The 20,377-nt window shown below is 41.3% G+C and overlaps 2 protein-coding genes across 2 annotated transcripts; one reads left to right on the top strand and one right to left on the bottom strand.

Annotated features, from left to right (window-relative positions):
- The first annotated feature begins 7,458 nt into the window (after positions 1-7,458).
- On the top strand, positions 7,459-16,881 carry cd40 (CD40 molecule, TNF receptor superfamily member 5). The gene is made up of 9 exons (XM_020619034.1): positions 7,459-7,754; positions 8,221-8,302; positions 10,204-10,326; positions 10,411-10,557; positions 10,665-10,758; positions 14,110-14,168; positions 15,525-15,620; positions 15,715-15,731; positions 16,303-16,881. The coding sequence occupies exons 1-9, from the start codon at positions 7,710-7,712 to the stop codon at positions 16,567-16,569; spliced, it is 930 nt and encodes a 309-aa protein (XP_020474690.1). The 5' UTR covers positions 7,459-7,709; the 3' UTR covers positions 16,570-16,881.
- Positions 16,882-18,278: 1,397 nt separating this feature from the next.
- irx7 (iroquois homeobox 7) lies at positions 18,279-19,694 on the bottom strand. The gene is made up of 2 exons (XM_020618998.1): positions 19,473-19,694; positions 18,279-19,179 (listed from the first exon to the last, which is right to left on the bottom strand). The coding sequence occupies exons 1-2, from the start codon at positions 19,683-19,685 to the stop codon at positions 18,424-18,426; spliced, it is 969 nt and encodes a 322-aa protein (XP_020474654.1). The 5' UTR covers positions 19,686-19,694; the 3' UTR covers positions 18,279-18,423.
- Positions 19,695-20,377: the final 683 nt, after the last annotated feature.

The following is a 20,377-nucleotide window of genomic DNA, read 5'->3' as shown; positions in this document are numbered from 1 at the left end:
AATAACCTTTCATGCTTCATGATAAAAAGATTTGCCTTCTATGGAAATCCAGCTGGTCAGTTTTTTTAAACCCCATGGAGCAGGCTGAGCAGCTTATGAACATAACATTGTTTAAGCAGCAGTACAGGAAAAACAAGTCTAATGTTTTAGTTGTCAAGTCAGTAAAGAGTTAGATGACAAGACTGATACCACTGTCACGTCTGCAAGTGCATGAAGACTGGAAACTAACGTCAGGAATGATACAAACACCTCTAACAGTCACTAATTAACTCGTATTTTGTTTGTTTTAAATTACAAATGATCTTATATAGCACTTCTCTACACACTGAAAGCACTTTACATTGTTTGCCTGTTCATTAATTCATGCACACAAACATTCACACACTGGTGATCATCAACAGGAGCAGCTTGTTGCTCAGTGTCTTGCTCAGGTTCCATGTGTGGACCAGAGGAGCCGGGATCAAACCGCCCACCCTGCAGTTAGGGGGTTTCAACAATGCTTTAACTATTTCCTAAACCTTAAATTACAGATTTTTTGGACATTCTGGGTACTGACATATGTGATAGTTGATATGATGAACATGTTAAAAATCAGTTGCACATTCACAAATCCTGCAGACAGAGTGGCATTAGTATTCATTAAATGCTCCACTATGTTGTAAAGCGTGTCTCTCTTCTGTTTGGGACAGGGCTGGAAGCTTCCAGTGGATTTTTAGGGCTGTTTCACTGGAATGTTTCGGCCAAAGCAAGGCTAAGCTGTGAACATTCACCAAAGCACAGGTTCTCCAGCCTATACAACCCATATTGTCATATGGCCAACAGGAGCGTCTCCTCAAAGAGAGCTACGACGGCAGGCAGAGTTGCAACAACTCCACCGATATTACCGACAATGTATGTCACACTAGCAAACTTTATGAATCTTTGCCATCATGGGAACAACAATAAACACACAGTTACTGTATGCTGGCAAGTGTACCAGAACTCCACCACTGAGGAAACTGTCGTACACCTGTCAGTACGATTATGAAACCATCACAGTTTCATTACGTTTAGGGACACAGATAGGTTTAGCGACAAAACACATGTTGCACTCTGGAAGTGAACACCACTCAGCTGGGGGAAGTCCAACCCTCCCCACTCTCCTCCTCTTAACGGGACTGCGGATCATCACCCAACTCCCTCCTTTTCTCATGTCATAATTAGTGTTACAGTTGTTAGACGTCACCCAAATATACAGTTGGTTGTAAGAACCTTCTGCTACAGGAGAGATTCACAGCGTGACCGATCCTTACTATAAAATATTGATTAGAGTTTCAATAACAAGTAATAATCACTTCTGTGTGCTCTCTGCTGGTTGCCTGGCAACCTAACACAGACTCTGAGATACTGCCGCACCGTATTTCTGATTGTGTATAAATCAAACAAACAAAATGCAACATATTAATTGGCAACACACAGACGTGACAGTGGCGTTGATCTTTTCAGCTAACTCTCAGCAAGAAAGCAAATAAGCAAGCAGTGACTACTGGATTTCATCTTTCTTGATATAGTTTAAAAAGATTTTACTGAGTAAAGTCCATCTCTACAGTTCCCCATTCAACTATCCCATACTGAAACATGGGTCAATAGAGAAACTTGTAATGTCTTGAGAATTTTGTGAGGAAACTTGGCTTAGCATGTCAGTACCTCTTCAGCCAGGCTCTGCCGTCTGAGCAGCTGTTCCCGGTTCTTCCTGGCCTGGCTCAGAGCATCCTCGATGGACAACTCTCCGCTCTTCACCTTGTTCATGATGCTCAGCTGCATCTCATTGCTCAGCTGGAATCACAACAATGCAGTAAATAAGGAAGAGGAACCAAACCTATTGGATTTGAACATTTCTAGTTCAGATTTCCCAAAATTTGTCTGGTAAAGTGACAAAATGTCAGGTTTTAAAGTGCCCTGCTAAACAACTCACATATTACAAAACCTTTTTTAAACCTTTGAATCTCTTTCAGGCGTCTTCATGCTCTTCTATTTAGCTCCACACAGTATTTTGCCTTAAAGTACTAGGAATACTTGCTCTGCTAAATATAGATATGCATGATGGTTGATAGGAGAGACAAGATTAAACTGATTTTCTGTGCTTCACAATCTGAGTAACAGATGCAGGCTTGTGTTAGTCTCAGCTCACTGGAACTGCAAAGAGGAACTGATGCAAAGTACAATCAGCAAGTGCATCTGTTAAACACATGCTAATACCGGAACACACAGCCTTCTTCAAATTGGTCACTGTCTGTCATATTTCTGAGTTAATATACAGTCCTTCTGAGAGAAACTAATACCAGCATGAATGCTTGAGAGACTCCCAGTAATCAAAACACTGTCTCCTCTTACTTCACAGTCATAAAGAAAGTGAAAGCTGTTTTCTCTGGAACCAAGAATACAGTAAACCTCGTATTTAATGACTCATCTGTGGAAGCATTGATTTTATGCTCTCATAAAGAGTGAATTGGAGTCTGACACTTGTTGTTGATGCTGAAATCTTACCTGTGGCAGGTTCTCAGTGGGTTTCTCTGTCCTGGATGGATTGTCTTTCTTCTTTGACCCCAGAGTTGACATCATAATGCTTTGGATTATACACAAAAATCCATACAATTGCTAAATCTATGCAACTTATATAAATGATTTTTGCTCTGTTTTGTCTGTTACATGCAAGATCTGACAGGTGAAAAGGGAAATAGTTGTGATTTCTGTCACTCCTTCTGCCACCGCCCTCTTTCAGCTCAGGTTACATTTCTGCCAGGTAGAGAAGTCAGTGGCTGTGGAGCCACACCTACATGTCATCGTCTGCAGGGCAGTGGGTCTCATCTGCTGCTGCCTCTCTTTTATCCATGAGAGAGTGCTAAGAGGCCCAGAGCTCCTTTTAATATAATACAGCACAGCGATACAATTTATAGTTTTGTTTTTTAAAAGACTTTCCCTTAATAGTTGCATTGTCTTCCCATGCTAAGAGGCCCAGAGCTCCTTTTAATAGTTGCATTGTCTTCCCACATGAAATATGACATCATTTTGTCTGTACAGTATTGTACTGTACTGTCTTATTCTTATTACAGGTGTTCTCATGGCAGGTTTGATTATAATCCCAGTGCTGCCCTACGAAGGCAGAGAGCAGTTTTCAAGCTGCCAGACAAACTGCACAACAGATACAGTCTCGTTATCTTACCCCAAAAAGATTGTTGCCATGGAAACCACATAAATACACCGACATGCTCATGCAGGACGGTGTACTTTGTTATGTTTTGATTTAATATAAAAATGAATATAATCCAAATGAATGTTATTATTTCATGTGTAAAGTCTTTGGTTGTTACACTACAGTCTCACTGCTCAAAGCAAAAGATTCATTAACAGGATAAAGAATAGCGCTCCGACGAGAACAAAAGATCCACCTCAGCAGAAAGAGCATCTGGATGAATTATGTGACAGCATCGATGTAAACAACATGACTCCATTAAAATGCATCCGACTGTACTGATGATACAAGTTTTTGGTATTTAGCCTAAGTGCACATTTCTCTTTTTTGTGGGAGTTTAGATTAAAGTGATGGATCGAATGTCACAGTCAGCGGGAGAAGCAAGAGAAGTACAACACACTGTTATTTTTAGTGGCCAGTTAAAGCTGTGGTTCATCCATGAAACATGTCAGCATTAGGACTGTCTCTCTCTCTCTCTTTGTCTGGCTTGTCTTCATCAGTCCTGTCATTTCAGTCCATACATGTGCAGCATTGGATTGTGCTACCATGGTTACACTCCGGCGCTGTTTATTGATGTATGTGTTCTCTGTGTGTACTATACTATTTTGTGCATATGTATTACGTAGGGCAAGTCTGGCTCATCCACAGTCAAGGTCAAGCAGCACTGTCCCTGTCTGAAACTTAAAACAAATGAGATATAAGACACAGAATATAAGACAATGACAAGAGCAGGCCTTACCAAAAACATGAGCCAGAATTGATGTTGTAACAGCTGATGTCCCGTTTGCTCCCGTGCACAGTTTGGATGTGTGTCAGTGGCCTGTCTATAAACTGAAGGACAGGGAAATAGGGCTGATTATCAGTGACAGCAGATGGTTGCATGGCTTTGGCTGGACCAGAGATGTTTTTAGTGCATAGTGTCACAACCCAGCTTATTTAAATGGTAAAAAAGATACCATCACATTTCACCAAAGGCCTCCACCCACAGATGTTAGATTATCACCAACAACAGCATAGTTTCCTGCTTCACTAATGGAGAGAAATTCAGCAGAAACTCCTCAGAACTTTTAATGAGAAGTTGACAGACTGAACCTGGATTTTAATTTGTTATCTAATTTTGTTTAATTTGTTTAATTGATCTAATTCTGGACTTGCTTGAGGGTCTTGAAAATGTTTCATTTCTCATCCAAGTAGCGTCTTCACCTCTGAACAAACCTAACCTCATTTTCAAGAACCTCAAGCAAGTTGCTAGTTGCTAATTTTAGCACTTTGGATATTCCCTACTAGTTCTTTAACCACTCCTCTATCACCACCTCCTCCCCAGTCCCAGGAAGCGGGTTTCACATTGTTTCAAGAGCAAGTTACAGTAAGGCAGTGTTAGTATAAAAAAGGAAGTAGCACACAAAGAAGAACTCTAGGCCTACGTTTAGAAGTTTAAGAAAATATTCAGGTCCTGACTACATTATTATTATTATTATTATTATCATTATCATTAAAAATAGGCTACCTTATATAAATCACAGATCAATTCAAGAGGAGTTATTCATAAGAACCTAATTAAAATTAAGATGATGACTCTTATAGTAGAAAGTAGTAAGACAATCAAATGTGGACTATTAAATATCAGATCTCTCTCATCTAAATCTCTGTTAGTGAATGATTTGATAAGTGAACATCACATTGACTTATTGTGTCTTACTGAAACATGGTTACAGCAGGAAGAATATGTCAGCCTAAATGAATCCACTCCACCTGGTCACAGTAACTGTCACATCCCTCGAAACACAGGCCGAGGTGGTGGCGTGGCAGCGATCTTTGACTCAAGCCTATTAATCAACCTTAGACCCCAGACAGTTCTGTTTGTTATTGTATACCGTCCACATGCTTTTTATTCAGAGTTTTAACTGAATTCTCAGACTTTCTGTCTGATTTAATACTTAGTACAGGTAACATAATCATAGTGGGTGACTTTAACATTCATGTAGATGAGTTGCTTCATCTAAATCACCACATGTCTCTTAGACCACATCCCAACCAGGCTGCTCAAAGACATCTTACCCCTAATCAACGTGTCCATATTAGAGCTGATGAATCTCATAAAAGCATACCATACAACCATATACTGTAGTTACTTTAGATGACATAGCTCTGGCCTCCAGTACTACTGTGAGGAACCTTGGAGTCATCTTTGACCAGGATATGTCCTTTAAATCACACATAAACCAAGTCTCTAGATCTGCCTTCTTTCACCTGCACATTATCGCAAAAATCAGGAGCATCCTGTCTCAAAGTGATGCTGAAAAACTGGTCCATGCATTTGTTACTTCCAGGCTGGACTACTGTAACTCTTTACTATCAGGATGTCCCAATAATTCCCTAAAAAGCCTCCAGTTAATCCAAAATGCTGCAGCCAGAGTACTGACAGGAACTAGCAAGAGAGATCATATCTCTCCCATATTAGCTTCTCTCCACTGGCTCCCTGTGAAATTCAGAATAGAATTTAAAATCCTTTTCCTAACATACAAAGCCCTTAATTACAAGGCTCCATCGTATCTTAAAGACCTCATAGAGCTTCATCACAACAAAGCACTTTGCTCTCAGGTTTACTTGTGGTTCCTAGAGTCCACAGAAGCAGAATGGGAGGCAGAGCCTTTAGCTATCAAGCTTCTCTCCTATGGAACCAACTCCCAGTCTCAGTTCGGGAGGCGGACACCCTCTCTACCTTAAGATTAGACTTAAGACGTTCCTTTTTGATAAAGCTTATAGTTAGGGCTGGATCAGGTGACCCTGAGCCTTCCCTTAGTTATGCTGCTATAGGCCTAGGCTGCTGGGGGGCCCCATGATGCTCTGAGCTAATCTCCTCCTTGGTCGAGGCAGAAGGCCACCCCCCAAAAGCTCGGGTCTGTTGGAGGTTTCTTCCATTTTCCTCTCCACTGTCACCAAGTGCTTGCTCAAAGGGAAACCCAGGGTAACAATACTATTATTTGCACAATTAAAAGAATCACATTTTATGTGTAGACAAAGACATCCCATCCTGAGTACACACTGAGTAGCTCAGAATGGGTTTTACTTAATATAATAAGAGAACAATATGACAGGTCGAATGTGGGGAAAATTCACACTGCTCAGAGGTATGATTGTGCTAATATTCCACAAGTTGTTATGCTAACATGAGCCACTTTTAGTATTCACAGAGAAGATATTTAAAAGCTATTCACTGGAATTTCCACCAAGGACAGCATCAGGAGAAATTAAGAGCTTGTGGTTTATTGTGTTTCAGCAAACAAAAGGGCTCCAAAGAACTCACGTGATCGTGATTTGTTAAGTGGTCAGGACATTTACATAAACAACTGCTTGTTTGCTTATAGCACAACACAAGAGGAGCAGCAGCTTTGCCTAGTGGGAAACCCCCCATGAAAACTTTATGGGGAATCCCTGGACAAACTGGTGGGGTTTACATCCCTACCAGAGAATGAAAGTGTACTGCTGAGAGCCATGAAAGCAATGAAACCTATTCTAGCATAAGATTCCTAAAAGCTGTTAGTTTGTGAATAAATAGGCCTATGATGGCAAACAATCCAAATCAAATAAGAGCTCAAGTGTCTGTAACAGCAGCCTAATTAGCCTTTTGAAATGCAGTGTGGGTAATGGTGTAATGTTACTAAGAACACTCCAGTACAATGTTAGGCAGTAGTGATTGAGATGTAAATAAACTAGTAGTTGCTGTAGTTTGCAAGCAGTTCAACTACTGTACATTCATATTTACACAGCTCTTCATGAGGGCAATTTGTTTGGTAAACTTAATGTTTGAATATTTCCATTTGCTCTGTCTTACACATCTGCTTTACAATACATTGCACTTCTTACTGCATTACTTACTGCATTCTTACATCAAACTAGATGGCACTAACTAAAGAATATATATCTATTCAAACTAGATGGCACTAACTAAAGAATCTAAAATGAGCAACAACTCGACTGGTTGCAACAGTAAAAGCTATTTCCATCATAATCGCGCAGTATTGTAGTGGGGCACTGACATGACAAGTAGTGTTATTGTTGATAGTCTACCTATAAGTGGACTGTAAACCTATTTCTAGTACTTTCTAGCGCTATATTAACTCAAGTCAACGGTTTTGCACAGTTGGTGGTTGCTGAACTTTTATGCTGCTGAAGTTAAATCTGACCCAAAACAGCGTCATGTTCGTCGTGGTGTTGTGGTCGAGACTGTGAAGAGTAGCCTGCATATTACAACTGGGTATTTTTGGGATCACCGTGACAGCTACTACACTGTTCATGAATTTACAGGAAATCGCTTCCTTTCAACGTCCAAGGGAAATACCCCTGGCTCAGCGCTCCTCCCTCCTGCGTCTCAGGCTGACCAAATGGGCAGAGCGACGGCAGAACCACGGTAGAGCTTGGGGAGCTGCGACGGGAGCGCACGGCTGTTCCGCCGTTTACAACTCGTTTCACCAAGATGCATTTATTACCGATGATGATAATAATGATGTGGGCTCTTGTGGTGAGTATGTTGATTCGTGCATTTCGTTGTAAAAGAGGATTGATTTTTTTGGTTGGCGATAACTGAAAATAGGTCCGGTTATAACTTATCGTCGCTTTTGGGCTTTTAGTTGAGTCTTTGTCTCATTTGGACTCTTTCACCTTTATTCAACCCGTCTTTTATTCGGACGCTTTGTCCAGAGGTTCTGCTCTGTTATTGCAGGGCTACACCCTATAACGCATTAAAATTACTGCACTTTCACTTTCGTTTTCACCAGTAAGGAGACATCAGTTTGCGGTAAAACACAAGAATCTGTTGTAAATGAATGATATTATTAGCAAAAACGTCAAGCAGAGGATGCACCTGTCACCGAGTTTCGTAAATAGCAGGTTCTTGGATGTTAGGTGCTTTCCGGCGGTCTGAGGAAGTGAGCCAACTGTCATGTCAAGTAGTTCTCAGTAGTAACAAACTGTGTGTTGCTGTGCAGGTGATGACCACTGCTCAGCCCCAGTGTGACCCACTAACTCAGTATGAGCTGCATGGGCTTTGCTGCAAAAAGTGTGGTCCAGGTATGTAAACACATTTGTTGTATTATGAAAAACAAAGATCTACCAACATGTTTCTTTGATTATGCCCCTGCTGGATTGGCAGGCCCACTATTTGTTGAGGGGTTGGGTCTCATTCACTTACTATAAATGTAGGAAACGAGCTCAGAAGAGAAAAATATGAACAAGTGGTGCTGAATGTAGTCCTCCAGTAGCTGCAGGTTAGATAAATATTAAATGTATGTGGAAGACAAAGATCTTTCTCGAGCAGCATCAGCACTTTACCTACTAATCTTTCCTTGGATTCTCTTTCACTTTTGTCCTATGGTATGCAGCATTTTAAAAGAATAGTTTTTAGATATACACTTGACTTATTTACTGTCTTCTGAGTGTTAGAGGAGTTAGGTTAGATCACTGTGAATCAAAGAACTTTATGTTAAATTTGACACTACACCCAGGTAGCAACAAGATGAGTTGATGAACCATGGTTACACGTGTTCCCATCTCTCCCAGGTGTTTATTTATTTACACAGTGAATAAATGAAATCAGAAGTTACAGAAGCTGGACTCAATCACATTTGTGCTAAAATCCTTTTCAGTGGGTTCATCTTGAGAGGTAGGATATCTGACTGAAAGGAACAATAGTGTTACATCTTTGTTTTGTTTTGCGTGATTCTCCAGATTGTGGCTGAATTTGGTTGGAAGCTGTTTCTTCCAGAGAAGCACTAACGCCAGATGGCAGACTGTTACTGAATGGTAGACAGGGGCTACTCGACAGTAGTGATACACAACAAGCAGCTAATTCAACTCCTGAACAAAAGAATTGTGACTGGTTTTACTGACCAAAAGCTACAGTTTGTTATTCCACAGATTCAGCAGGTCACAAAGTTACTTCATGTTCCAGTCCAGTGTGTAATGAAGAGTTTTTAATCAGTGTGTTTTTAAAAGTGTTCTAATCCAAGCCACGATTTTGCTTCCTAATAATAACCAGTTTGTTTTTGTGCCCAACCATAACCACTTCATTTTTGTGGCTAAATGTAATCACGTGGTTTTTGTGTGCAAACAGAAGTAGGCAAACACAGTGATGTAATGAAAAATTCAGAGCCTCTTATAGGCACCCTTTAGCATCAGTATGAGACACAAAAGGTACTTAACAAAACATCAGTATTTGATGCACTGGGAATGAGAATACGTTTCCCTCTGCTTCCTGGATGCTATGCTAAGCTAACCATCTGATGCCAGTAGCTTTGTATATTAGAGTGGTATCGATCTTCTCGTCAGACTTTGAAAAGAAAAATGTTTTTTTCACAAAAGAATTGTGACTGGTTTTACTGACCAAAAGCTACAGTTTGTTATTCCACAGATTCAGCAGGTCACAAAGTTACTTCATGTTCCAGTCCAGCGTGTAATGAAGAGTGAAGAGTTTTTAATCAGTGTGTTTTTAAAAGTGTTCTAATCCAAGCCACGATTTTGCTTCCTAATAATAACCAGTTTGTTTTTGTGCCCAACCATAACCACTTCATTTTTGTGGCTAAATGTAATCACGTGGTTTTTGTGTGCAAACAGAAGTAGGCAAACACAGTGATGTAATGAAAAATTCAGAGCCTCTTATAGGCACCCTTTAGCATCAGTATGAGACACAAAAGGTACTTAACAAAACATCAGTATTTGATGCACTGGGAATGAGAATACGTTTCCCTCTGCTTCCTGGATGCTATGCTAAGCTAACCATCTGATGCCAGTAGCTTTGTATATTAGAGTGGTATCGATCTTCTCGTCATACTTTGAAAAGAAAAATGTTTTTTTCCCCCAAAATGTTGAACTATTCCTTTAAGCCACAGGTCACCATTTGCTACATATACTTGAGAAAAATGATAGACTACACAGTGCTGCATTTATTCTTACCATTAGACACTGTTTTGCAGGGACCAGTATGTCACTGACCGGAACTTGTTTGGAGCCTCAGTGCAAAGAATGTAGGGAGAACGAATATCAGGAAGACTACACAACTGAACCTGTGTGTCCTCGCCAGCAGTACTGTGACCCTAGTAAGACCTTGTGGCAAATTATACAAAACTGTTCCAATATGGGCAGTGACAGACAGCTTACAGCTTGTTCCTTTCTTTGTTCAGATAAAAACTTTGAGGTTCCTGTCCATAAGAGCAAGACGGTACGCCACACCTGCATGTGTAAGCTGGGATTCCACTGCTCCTCTCAGGCCTGTTTAACCTGTGTGGCGCACACGACCTGCACACCAGGAACTGGGGCTCAGTCCATAGGTAAGATGCTTCTTTTTGATGTGGTGAAACATTATTTTACGCTGAATATAAGGTATGACCAGCTTTGTTTTTGCAGTGTGATAAATAGTTTTTGACTTGGCTTTCAGGCAATCACACACATGACACAGTGTGCCAGAAATGCCCCTTAGGCACATTTTCCAATGGGACCTCGTGGAACAGCATCTGTCAGAAATGGACAGTGTAAGTATAGGAACTCCAAAATCTTGCAACTATGATCGTTCTTTACTGTTTTAGCTTTGGCAAACAAGCCTTTCTTACTTAGCTGCCTACTTGTTCTTCCAGGCAGTTTCAGAGATATATATATACATAGACATGAAAGTTGTTTCTCCTGTTTTGGTTTTGTCTTGTTATGGGCTCCCTCAAGTTTTTTCTTTTACTCTGAATATGGTTGGGTTTACATGGTTGGGTGGACATCTCATGCGTATGACTCTCTTCAAATCATTCCATAGCATCTCTATTGGGTTGAGGTCTGGGCTCTGACTCTCCAAAAGGCAGATTTAGTTTTTCTGAAGTCATTCTGTTGTGGACTTGCTCTGGTGGTTTGGGTCATTGTCCTGTTGCATCACCAAACTTCTACAGAGTTTCAGCTGATGGTAAATGGTCTTATATTTGTATAGCGCCTTTCTATGCTTTACAGCACACTCAAAGCACTTTCACACACCCATTCGCACTCCCAAACACTCACACACCGGTGTCATCACCGGGATCAACTGGGGGTTCAGTGTCTTGCTCAAGGACACTTTGACATGTTGACTGCACAAGCCGGGAATTGAACCGCTAATCCTCTGGTTAGGAAACGACCTGCTCTACCTCCTAAGCCACAGCCGCCCCAATGTAGCAGTGATGTACAGACAGAAGAATTTTTTGATACACTTGGGAATTCATCTTCCCCTCAGTGATTGTAAGCTGGCCAGGCCCTGATGCAGCAAAGCAGGCCCAAATCATGATGTTTCCTCCACCACACTTTATGGTTGGGATGATGTTTTCATGATGATATGCAGTGCCCTTTTTACACCAGATGTAGTGCTGCATGTTCTTTCCAAATAGTTCAGTCTTAGTTTCATCAGTCCACAAAACATTTTACCAGTAACACTGTGGATTGTCAGTGTGCTCTTTCACAAACTTCAGCCATGCAGCAATGTTAGTTTTAGTAAGCAGCGGCTTCCTTCATGGTGTCCTGCCATAGACACCCTGCTTGTTCAATGTTTTACGTACTGTAGACTCATGAACATAGATGTTATCCAGTTCCAATGATGCCTTCAAATCTTTGGCTGTCACTCGAGGTTGTTTCTTTACCTCATTGATGAGTCTTCGTTGTGCTCTTGGGGTCATTTTTACTGGGCGCCCACTTCTTGGTAGAGTAGCCACAGTCCCAAAGTGTCTCCATTTGTAGATCATTTGTCTAACTTTAGACTGGTGAATTTCAAAAGTCTTTGAAATCATAACCCTTTCCAGCCTTATGTAAATCAACAATTCTTGACTGTAGATCTTCTGAAAGCTCTTTTTGGCAAAGCATGACTCACATAAACATATTCTTTTTGTATGGAGCAAACTCAAAAGGTTTGAGTGGTTTTTATCAGTCCAAGTTCTAGTCCAACCTCCAAACTCATTTTCTTAACAAGACTCCAGGTATGCTAACACCTGACTCCAATTAGCTTTTTGAGGTCATTAACTCGAGTTCACATACTTTTTCCACTAGCACTGTGAGGTTTTTATGGTTGTTCTCAATAAAGACATGAAAGATCAGAATTTTTTTGTGTTGTTATATTAGGCACATTATAATTGTCAATACTCTTGACTTAGATGAAGATCAGATCACATTTTATGACAAATTAATGCAGAAAACCATGAAATTCTAAAAGGTTCACATACTTTTTTTTGTATTGTCACTTCTGAAGAAATTCAGAACAACTCAGAAGCTAACTTTCTCTGTTTTTTATGTAATGTGGCATGCAAAAAGCAAACTACTCACCGAACAAAAAGCAGTGACAAACTAGAGGGAAAACTGGAATAAATGCGAAAGATAATGCATGCTTCAATACAGACCAGTGCTTGAAGTAGGGGGGAAGTGCCGGTACTTCCCTGATTCACATGTTAGTGTGCCAGCTTGTTGTGCTGCCCCTGATCGTCCAAATAACAAAAATAGGTTTAAATACAATGATAAAATGTACATGACCTAAAAAATAGTAAGAGTTATAATCATAATAATTACAGGCATTATCAGCAGAAGGTAAAGTCAGTCAGAACACTGCACAGTCTGCACATAGCCTACATCGGTTGTGTGCACTGCTGACCTGAGGTGGCTCATATGTATGATATCATATTATGCTGCATTTCCACTATCGAAACATAAAGAGCAGTACACCCCGCACTTCCCTAAACCGTCACCTAGCATGGCCTCCCCGGTTGACACAGACTGTCTTGCTTTGTTTTTCCACTACATTTTCTCTCTGTCGGTCTCTGTTTAGAGGAGGGAGGGGCTGCTCCCCTCTCATGCAGTCAGCTGTGTAATTACAGGCACATAGCTGGTTAAATGTCCGTCATCACACCAACATTTGACCAATCAAGATTCACTTTATTGTCATTTCCCCTGAGTACTTACATACACAGAAAAAACAAAATGCTCTCTCACCAGCTCACAGCAGTGAATTGCATGCTTATAATAAATATATAAACTACTGATACAAATATAAACTAATAATAATAAACAAAAACATACAGTGTTTTTTGGCACGACACATTTCAGCAGGTTCCTATAATGGAAAAAGGTTTTTCTTCAGGGCATGAATGTCGCCCCCGATCAAAGAACAAGAGAGCAGTCGCAGACTTTCTCTGAACACTGTGGGCGGCCACCATGATGGCTGCGCCCTGGGAGGAGAAGTAAAGGACAGGAAATGACAAGAGTAAGGGGGGTATCAAACTTCGTGCCTTTAGTTTCAACTTGTATGTAGTTTGTTCTATGATTAGAACTGATATTACAAAACTGATTATGACTATTGATTATATGCAACCACCCAGACATGATTATTTGTTGGTACCGGGGCAGCTTGTGTCTCTTTTGGTGGTGCTAATCCCCCTCCCCAGACCACAGGAAGTCAGTTGGTGGTGTGATGAGTGTGAAAACAACACATTTCCTATGGCTGATATGGCTCTTACTATCACTTTGTCTCAACCAAACTGAACAAATATTGGAGATTTTCTAGTGACATGTTCACTGAAACACAAAACGAGGGAATATCTTTGGAATGAATGGTGTTTGATCCCTTGTAGAATATTTGCCAAGGACTGTGGAAGCCGGGGCGGCTTGTAATGGCCTAAATCCTTATAACTGTATTTTGGCTTTTCTTTAATTTGTCACAATCTGTGGGACCTAAAAAGATGTGTTACAATTGTATTAATTTAACATTACATTAGCACTAGGACTGGTTGTTTTTTGGACATTTCAAGAGAAATAATCACTTCTGTCTTCAGTCTTCTGGTCACATGAGAAACCAGGAATTCGCTTTTAACACTCTTTTAAATTCTTTGCAGGTGTGAGGACGGACACCATATTCAGCGCAGTGGAACAGCCGTATCTGACAACATTTGTGGTGAGTTCTCTGAAGGCTGAGAACTTGTAAAGCTTTGTCACTGTGCTCCGCTGCAGCCGTGTGGTTAGAGGTGGCGTCTCAGTTGAAGCAAAACGATTGTGGTGATAAGGCTGTACACTGTGTGTGTAAATTAGTATTTTCTGCGGTTTTGAGTGTGGGATTGACAACTTTCACCTACACACCTACACCTAGAGCACATTTGTTTTAGACTACTGCAGAAGAAATCCTCCCCTTCTCTCCACAGCCTCTTATTTTGTCTTCCTCTGCTGAAATGCAGATTTATTTTTGTTTGCGTTATCTGAGCTTGTTTCATTTAAACCCTTCAGCAGTGCGCGGCAAGCTGCTTCTCATTTCCAGTCTTCGATGCACTGATTCAAATTGGCTTGGCCGATTCTGATTTTTATTTATTTTTTTTTTTGTCTGACCTGCCGATTCCAGTTTTGTCCAGTTTCTATTTTCTTTCTTTCTAAGACGTGTAATTGACAGGATACACAGACATTTTTGTTAATGGAAAAATTAAATTGTATTAATTAGGTTTTACATTTTCTGCCTTTCTCTCCCAAACCAATCTCAAAATAAAAAAGTGCTCCAGGTTACAAACCTTCAGTTGAGTTGGCGCCGCAGATGGCTGCCTCAGTTCTGTACCGGAAACAAATTCCTTGTGTGTAACATACTTGGCCAATAAAGGTGATTATCCTTATTATCCTTAAAAATGAAGTGCGATATTTGTACTTCACCAAATCTAAATAGGTAAAGTGTGTGTAGCTTTTATGTGGTGCTTCACCGCAGGCTGGATACCCCTTAATGGGTATTCTAATCATATAATATCATCTAATCACCTTTATTTGGCCAAGTATGTTACACACAAGGAATTTGTTTCCATCTGCGGCGCCAACTCAACCAATGGCTCTAACCATCGGGGGCAACTTGGGGGGTCAGTGTCTCACCCAAGGACACTTTGACATGTGGACTGGAGGCACCGAGATTCGAACCTTCAACCTTCTGGTTGGGAAACGACTGTTCTACCCACCGCGCTGTCGCCCCTCCCTAACATGATAAAGAAACCAGGATTTGTGTTTATGTGGACGTTTCTCAAGTAGTGATCAATTTCATACAGAGAGAAACTGAAACTGTTGCCTTGAGTCCCTTAAAACCTGCTTAGCCTTTTGTTGGTTTATTCATTCGCACACTAATATTTAGATTTGTTCCTGGTGAGGTCATGTTCCTTATTCTTCAGAGGGTCTAAATAAAGTCTGTTTATTAGAGATGTTAAACTGTGAAGGTATGTTATACACCACTGGAAGGATCAAATATGTGATTGATTTTGTTTTTAATTTTTTTATTCTTGTCTTACAGAGAAATCCTCACGGACTCACATAATAATTATGGTCATTGTTGTGGCTATTCTGATGATTCTACTTGTAGCTGTACTTATGTATCGCCTACACAGAGGTATGCTGTGCCCTGAATATCCACTCACATAACGCAACGAGTTAACGTTTCAATATTCCACTGTACTCATGTTCTGTCTTTTCTTCCTTTTCAGGAGGTAGAGATTTAAAGGTAAATGTGATTTCCTTTATTGGTACTTTAATCTCTCATGCATAATATGTTCCTAGTAACTGAGTAACAGTGCAAGTTATTGCAATTGATGTTAACATTCAAAGAGAAAAGACTATTTAATGCGAATGACTATGTTGGAAGTTGTACATGTGCAATTTATTGCCAGTGTATGACAGGATGAGGTTCCTAAAATCATTTTACTTTCCTGTTTAGTGTCTTTTTGCTCTGCCCACTTTGAGGAATAGTTTGGTATTTTGGGAAATATGTTTATTTAGCTTCTTGCAAGTTACAGTAGATTGTAAGATCAATGAATCTGTATGTGAAACACAGATGTATGAAGCTACTGTATAACCAGATAAGCTTAGGGGAACGGCTAGCCTGGCTTTGGCTCCTGCCTGCTCTTTAATGCTCGTTGAACAATTTAATGAACAAAATGCTCATTAATCAACATTTTATCTTGTTCATTTATTTTGTATTAAAACCAACCTGTTTGTAACAACCTTACACTTGAAACTGTAATGTTTTATATTTTAGTTTCTTTCTTCATTTTGGCATTGCTTTGTGTTTGCAGGCTTGTGTCCAGTCCTGCTGCGGAGAACAGAGGGAGATGCTGAGAGATCCCCCTGTGACCCTCATCGTGACTCCTGAGAAAGACCAGTCTTTGCTGGTTGAGGTGGTGGCCTTACAAGAAGAGGCTGCTTCGAGCATGCCAGAGGAAAACGATGATGAGCCCACACAGGGTTTTCTGACTGAAAATGGAAACTTTGTGACCCAGGAGAAAGGCAAATCAGTTGTCCTCTCCCGACAGGAATCACACCCTCAGACATTTATAGACTGAAACAACCATCAAGGTCTTCGTCCTGTTGTGTTGTCACATATTTCACTTGCATGTAATTCTCCTAATGTGTACATTTGCTATTAAAATGTAAAAAATTGAAATCATGTGCTAGCCAGTTACATTGTAGTGCATCATTATTAGAAGCCCGGCATCACATTCATCACATTCCTTTTATGTCAGTATTTTTTAATTATGGGCTGTTCTCACTGTATTTCTGTTTTTATTTAGAAGTGGTGCATAAGTGTGTCGCTGCTGTAACTGTGCTGCATGCTTCGCTCTAGCATTAAAAACGTAATGCACTTGAATGTTAAACTTTGAGTTGTGTGTCTATCTAAATCAAGGGTTTCACTTCAAAACTGAGATAATTCTCATAAAGCTTTGGGGGATGCAAACAGGACGTTCAGTGGTGGCGTGGATCCAGAGAGCTATGCTGTGGGCTCCAACTTGAGCTCCTTTATTTTGTTTCCATTTTGGAAACTGCACCATTAAAAGTTACAAGTGGTGCTTGTTTGTATTGGACGTGTGCGGAAGACAAAAAAGATTCTCAGGCAAGTCATGCAGGTCTGCTGAACATTCATTTGTCATAGTGTTGACGGATGTGTGCACTCGACGCTGGGAAAGGAATGTAAATGTAAGTGTTCTGATTTAACTCATATACGGCTCCAAGAAGAGCAACCCCGTGTTTTTATGGCACAGTGGGACTCAGTTTTTCAGGTAGGCTGCTCTAACCTGTAACCACCTCCACAGCTGTCAGAGAGCTGGCAGTCTATTATCATGAACCCTGCTGTAGTTACCCTTGGTTTCCTCAGGGGGGCGCTACAGGTTCGCCGTAGACTGCTGGTTTGCTCAGGTCTTTGCGTCTCAGAGCCCTACGGGTAGATACAGTAGACTATTGTAAAGTGGAAGTATAACTAGAAAAGTGTCATTAAGCAGCAAGTGTAACAGACTGGTTTTATAAATCATTCTAAGCAACTTAACATTTGAAGATTCTTGGATAAGAAGCCCTGCCCGCTGTGTTCCTGCAGGGCTTCTCTTGGAGAGCTGAAGCCAGAGAACAGCTGCATTCCAGGCCTGCTGCTCCCAGAGGCTCCCTTACTGTCCCTGGATCAGTGCCAGTGGAGGTAGGCTACACCCCTTTCAATTTACATGGAAACCTGTGGACTGATAGCTAGAGTAACCCCCTGCCAAGCACACACAGTAACATATCTGTGTTCTGCTGCTGCTGCTGTCTAATCTTAAAAGACAGGACATGTGGTGAAAACGGTTACAAGCCTTAGCATTCGTTTTGCCATCACATGGGCATTTAAGAATCAAATTGTTTTTAAATGAGGCCTAAAATTCATAGTTTGCTGTCGGATTATATAAACCTGTTTGGGAGGATTCCTCTTTTGAACTTGATATGCAAATTAAGACAAGTACTTCCTTTTGTACTCATTCAGTTTGCATAGATAAACTGAATTGTCACTGTTGTCCTACATAATAACTTTAATTAATATTCAAATTTAAATCCTCTTCTTATCACGCACTCTTGATGTAACGTTACTTGCTCAGAAGGAAAAATGCTTGCTTTTCCCTGTGTTGTGTTAAAGTGAATTACAAAGCAGTAAAACGTGTCAGACTTTCACTAGAAGCTGAACTTTATTTAAGCAAAAATATTTCTTCATGATTAGACAAAAGGAGCATAATTTACAGAGTGACGATGGAAAAATACCTCTACATTTATATTTAGTCTTTGGTCTCAAAGCACATTTCATTTCATTGCAAAATTCAGGAATTAACGATGGGACCCTGAGGTTTGAACATTTAAAGTGCACTAGATGTGGAAAATGTATCTGGTTCGTGTCTAAAAGCCGCTTAGACTATTTCGTGCATGGTATAACACGAGGGAAGCAGCTGTCCGTTTCCTGAAGCCCAGGCAGCCCACAGTCTCCCGGCGGGGTGATAAGTATTGTCCAGAGATGTCTTCACAGTCTCTGAGGTGGCGGTTTCTGCCAAAGACCAGATCTTTGGTTTTGGACTGGAGGTGCTTTCTTTACTTTCCGACGCGGACGGCGTGAGATAAGAGTCACTCTTTTCAACTTTCTTGACAAGTGCATGCTCTCTGTCTCCGTGCTCGCGGCTCGGCTGCTTTGGCAGCTCCAGGCGCGCATCCACAGGCGCTGAGCTTTGTAGCGCGCTCTGCACGCGTTCCGTGTCTGCGCGGTCAGCCTCATCCCGCTCATCCAAATGACATTTCCGTATGGGACCCTCGTCTTCGTCACCTCCTCCCTCCTGCTCCTCGTCCTCTTCATCCGATTTCCCTTTAGATGCCCAGCTGACTTTGTTCTCCTTCTTCAGGCGGCGCCTTGCGTTGGCGAACCAGGTGGAGACCTGCGTGAGGCTCATTTTGGTGATGATGGCGAGCATGATTTTCTCGCCCTTGGTCGGATAGGGGTTCTTCAGGTGCTCGTTGAGCCATGCCTTGAGCGGCCCGGTGCTCTCTCGTGTGGCCACCTTTGCGGCCCTACCGGGATCCTGGGCTGCTCCCAAACGGTAGGGCGGGTAGAAAGCCCCCCCGCGAGCCAGGAGCGCGTGATGGTAGGGGGAGGCAGCTTTCAAGTCAAGTCCGTTCTGAGAAATAAAGAAAGTAAAAGTGAGAACAAACCAAAGTTTGCTTGTGCGCTGAGTGATTTATAGACCTAATGAAGATGAAACCGTCCTGAACATTTTTCATTAGTTCGAAAAGTTTCATTGTAGACTTTAACACAATGTCAGTAAGAGATGCCTCTTCCACAAGCTAATATTGTTCAACAACTCGAAATCAGAAACAGATTACACATTGCAAAAAGAAGGTTGCAATGATTAGCCATGAAGCAGCGGAGCTTTCTGTGTAATGAGTAAATGCCAGTGAATTATAAACTTACCATGTGTGCGATGTGTCTGTGGTGTGGGTAGGGGATAAAGCTGTATCCCTGTAGTCCTGAGTATGCCATGGGGACCCCAGCTGCCATCGCAGTCAGATGCTGCTGCTGTTGCACCCTCGGTGGGCATCCCATCACCGGGATCTGATATCCAGTCGGCATGCTGATGCTCCTCTCCAAGAACAAATGGCCAAATCCAGTTTGTGATGCGGGCATCTTTCCTACGTCCCAGCTATTCGAGTTTGAGTGGCAGGATAAACTCCTGGTTCTATTTATACTCACCCGGCTGCCAGCATGTGTGTGCGGAATGGGGAGGGGCGAGGAGGTCCCTCCGGTATTGACTGTCAGCTATGTTCAAAAGACCTACAGCTTTTACTGGCAGCAAATCCCATCAAAGAAGCCCTCTGCTGTTCCTTTTAACGCTTTCGTGGAGAGGCTAGATATGAGCTGCTTAACGCAGCATACTGATTTCTGGAGAACTGCAGTTCGGTGCATGTGAATAAAAAGTCAGTAGCGCACATCTCATGTTTTTGGCTTAATAATTAGTATTTTGGTTCGGATCATTATTAAATTCGTTCATTCTGATCAGAGCAGACTTTTGCATTGAAACACTTATAGTAACAGGCAAAACCTTTTCAAATATAATAACGTCAGATCTACTTTGGAGCGACATGTTTTCCATTGTAATTTCTTAAATAGTTTGGTTTGGTTAGAGTGCTGATATGATTTTTCTAAGGGACGAATTTAACACTTCTCACGCAGAAGCACTAATCAGCGGAGAGGATAGAAACGAGCTGGGTTCAGTTGACAACATCCTGCCAGTGTCTACTGTCGCCTGTGACACCTCATCACCCACACATCTGGAGCTGGGGAATTGAATTAACCGTCTCGGTAGCACAAAATGATCC

Source organism: Monopterus albus, unplaced genomic scaffold, assembly GCF_001952655.1.
Source record: "Monopterus albus unplaced genomic scaffold, M_albus_1.0 scaffold212.1, whole genome shotgun sequence".
NCBI classification, from domain to species: Eukaryota; Metazoa; Chordata; class Actinopteri; order Synbranchiformes; family Synbranchidae; genus Monopterus; species Monopterus albus.
The sequence above is the reverse complement of the archived record's forward strand: the minus strand, read 5'-3'. Positions and strand labels throughout refer to the sequence as shown.

Coding starts and splice junctions, on each gene's coding strand:
- cd40 (XM_020619034.1), top strand. CDS start 7,710: ATGCATTTATTACCGATGATGATAATAATGATGTGGGCTCTTGTG. Junction 8,303..10,203: donor CTGCAAAAAGTGTGGTCCAG/GTATGTAAACAC, acceptor ACTGTTTTGCAG/GGACCAGTATGTCACTGACC. Junction 10,327..10,410: donor CCAGCAGTACTGTGACCCTA/GTAAGACCTTGT, acceptor TTCTTTGTTCAG/ATAAAAACTTTGAGGTTCCT.
- irx7 (XM_020618998.1), bottom strand. CDS start 19,685: ATGCCCGCATCACAAACTGGATTTGGCCATTTGTTCTTGGAGAGGAGC. Junction 19,180..19,472: donor ACAGACACATCGCACACATG/GTAAGTTTATAA, acceptor TTTATTTCTCAG/AACGGACTTGACTTGAAAGC.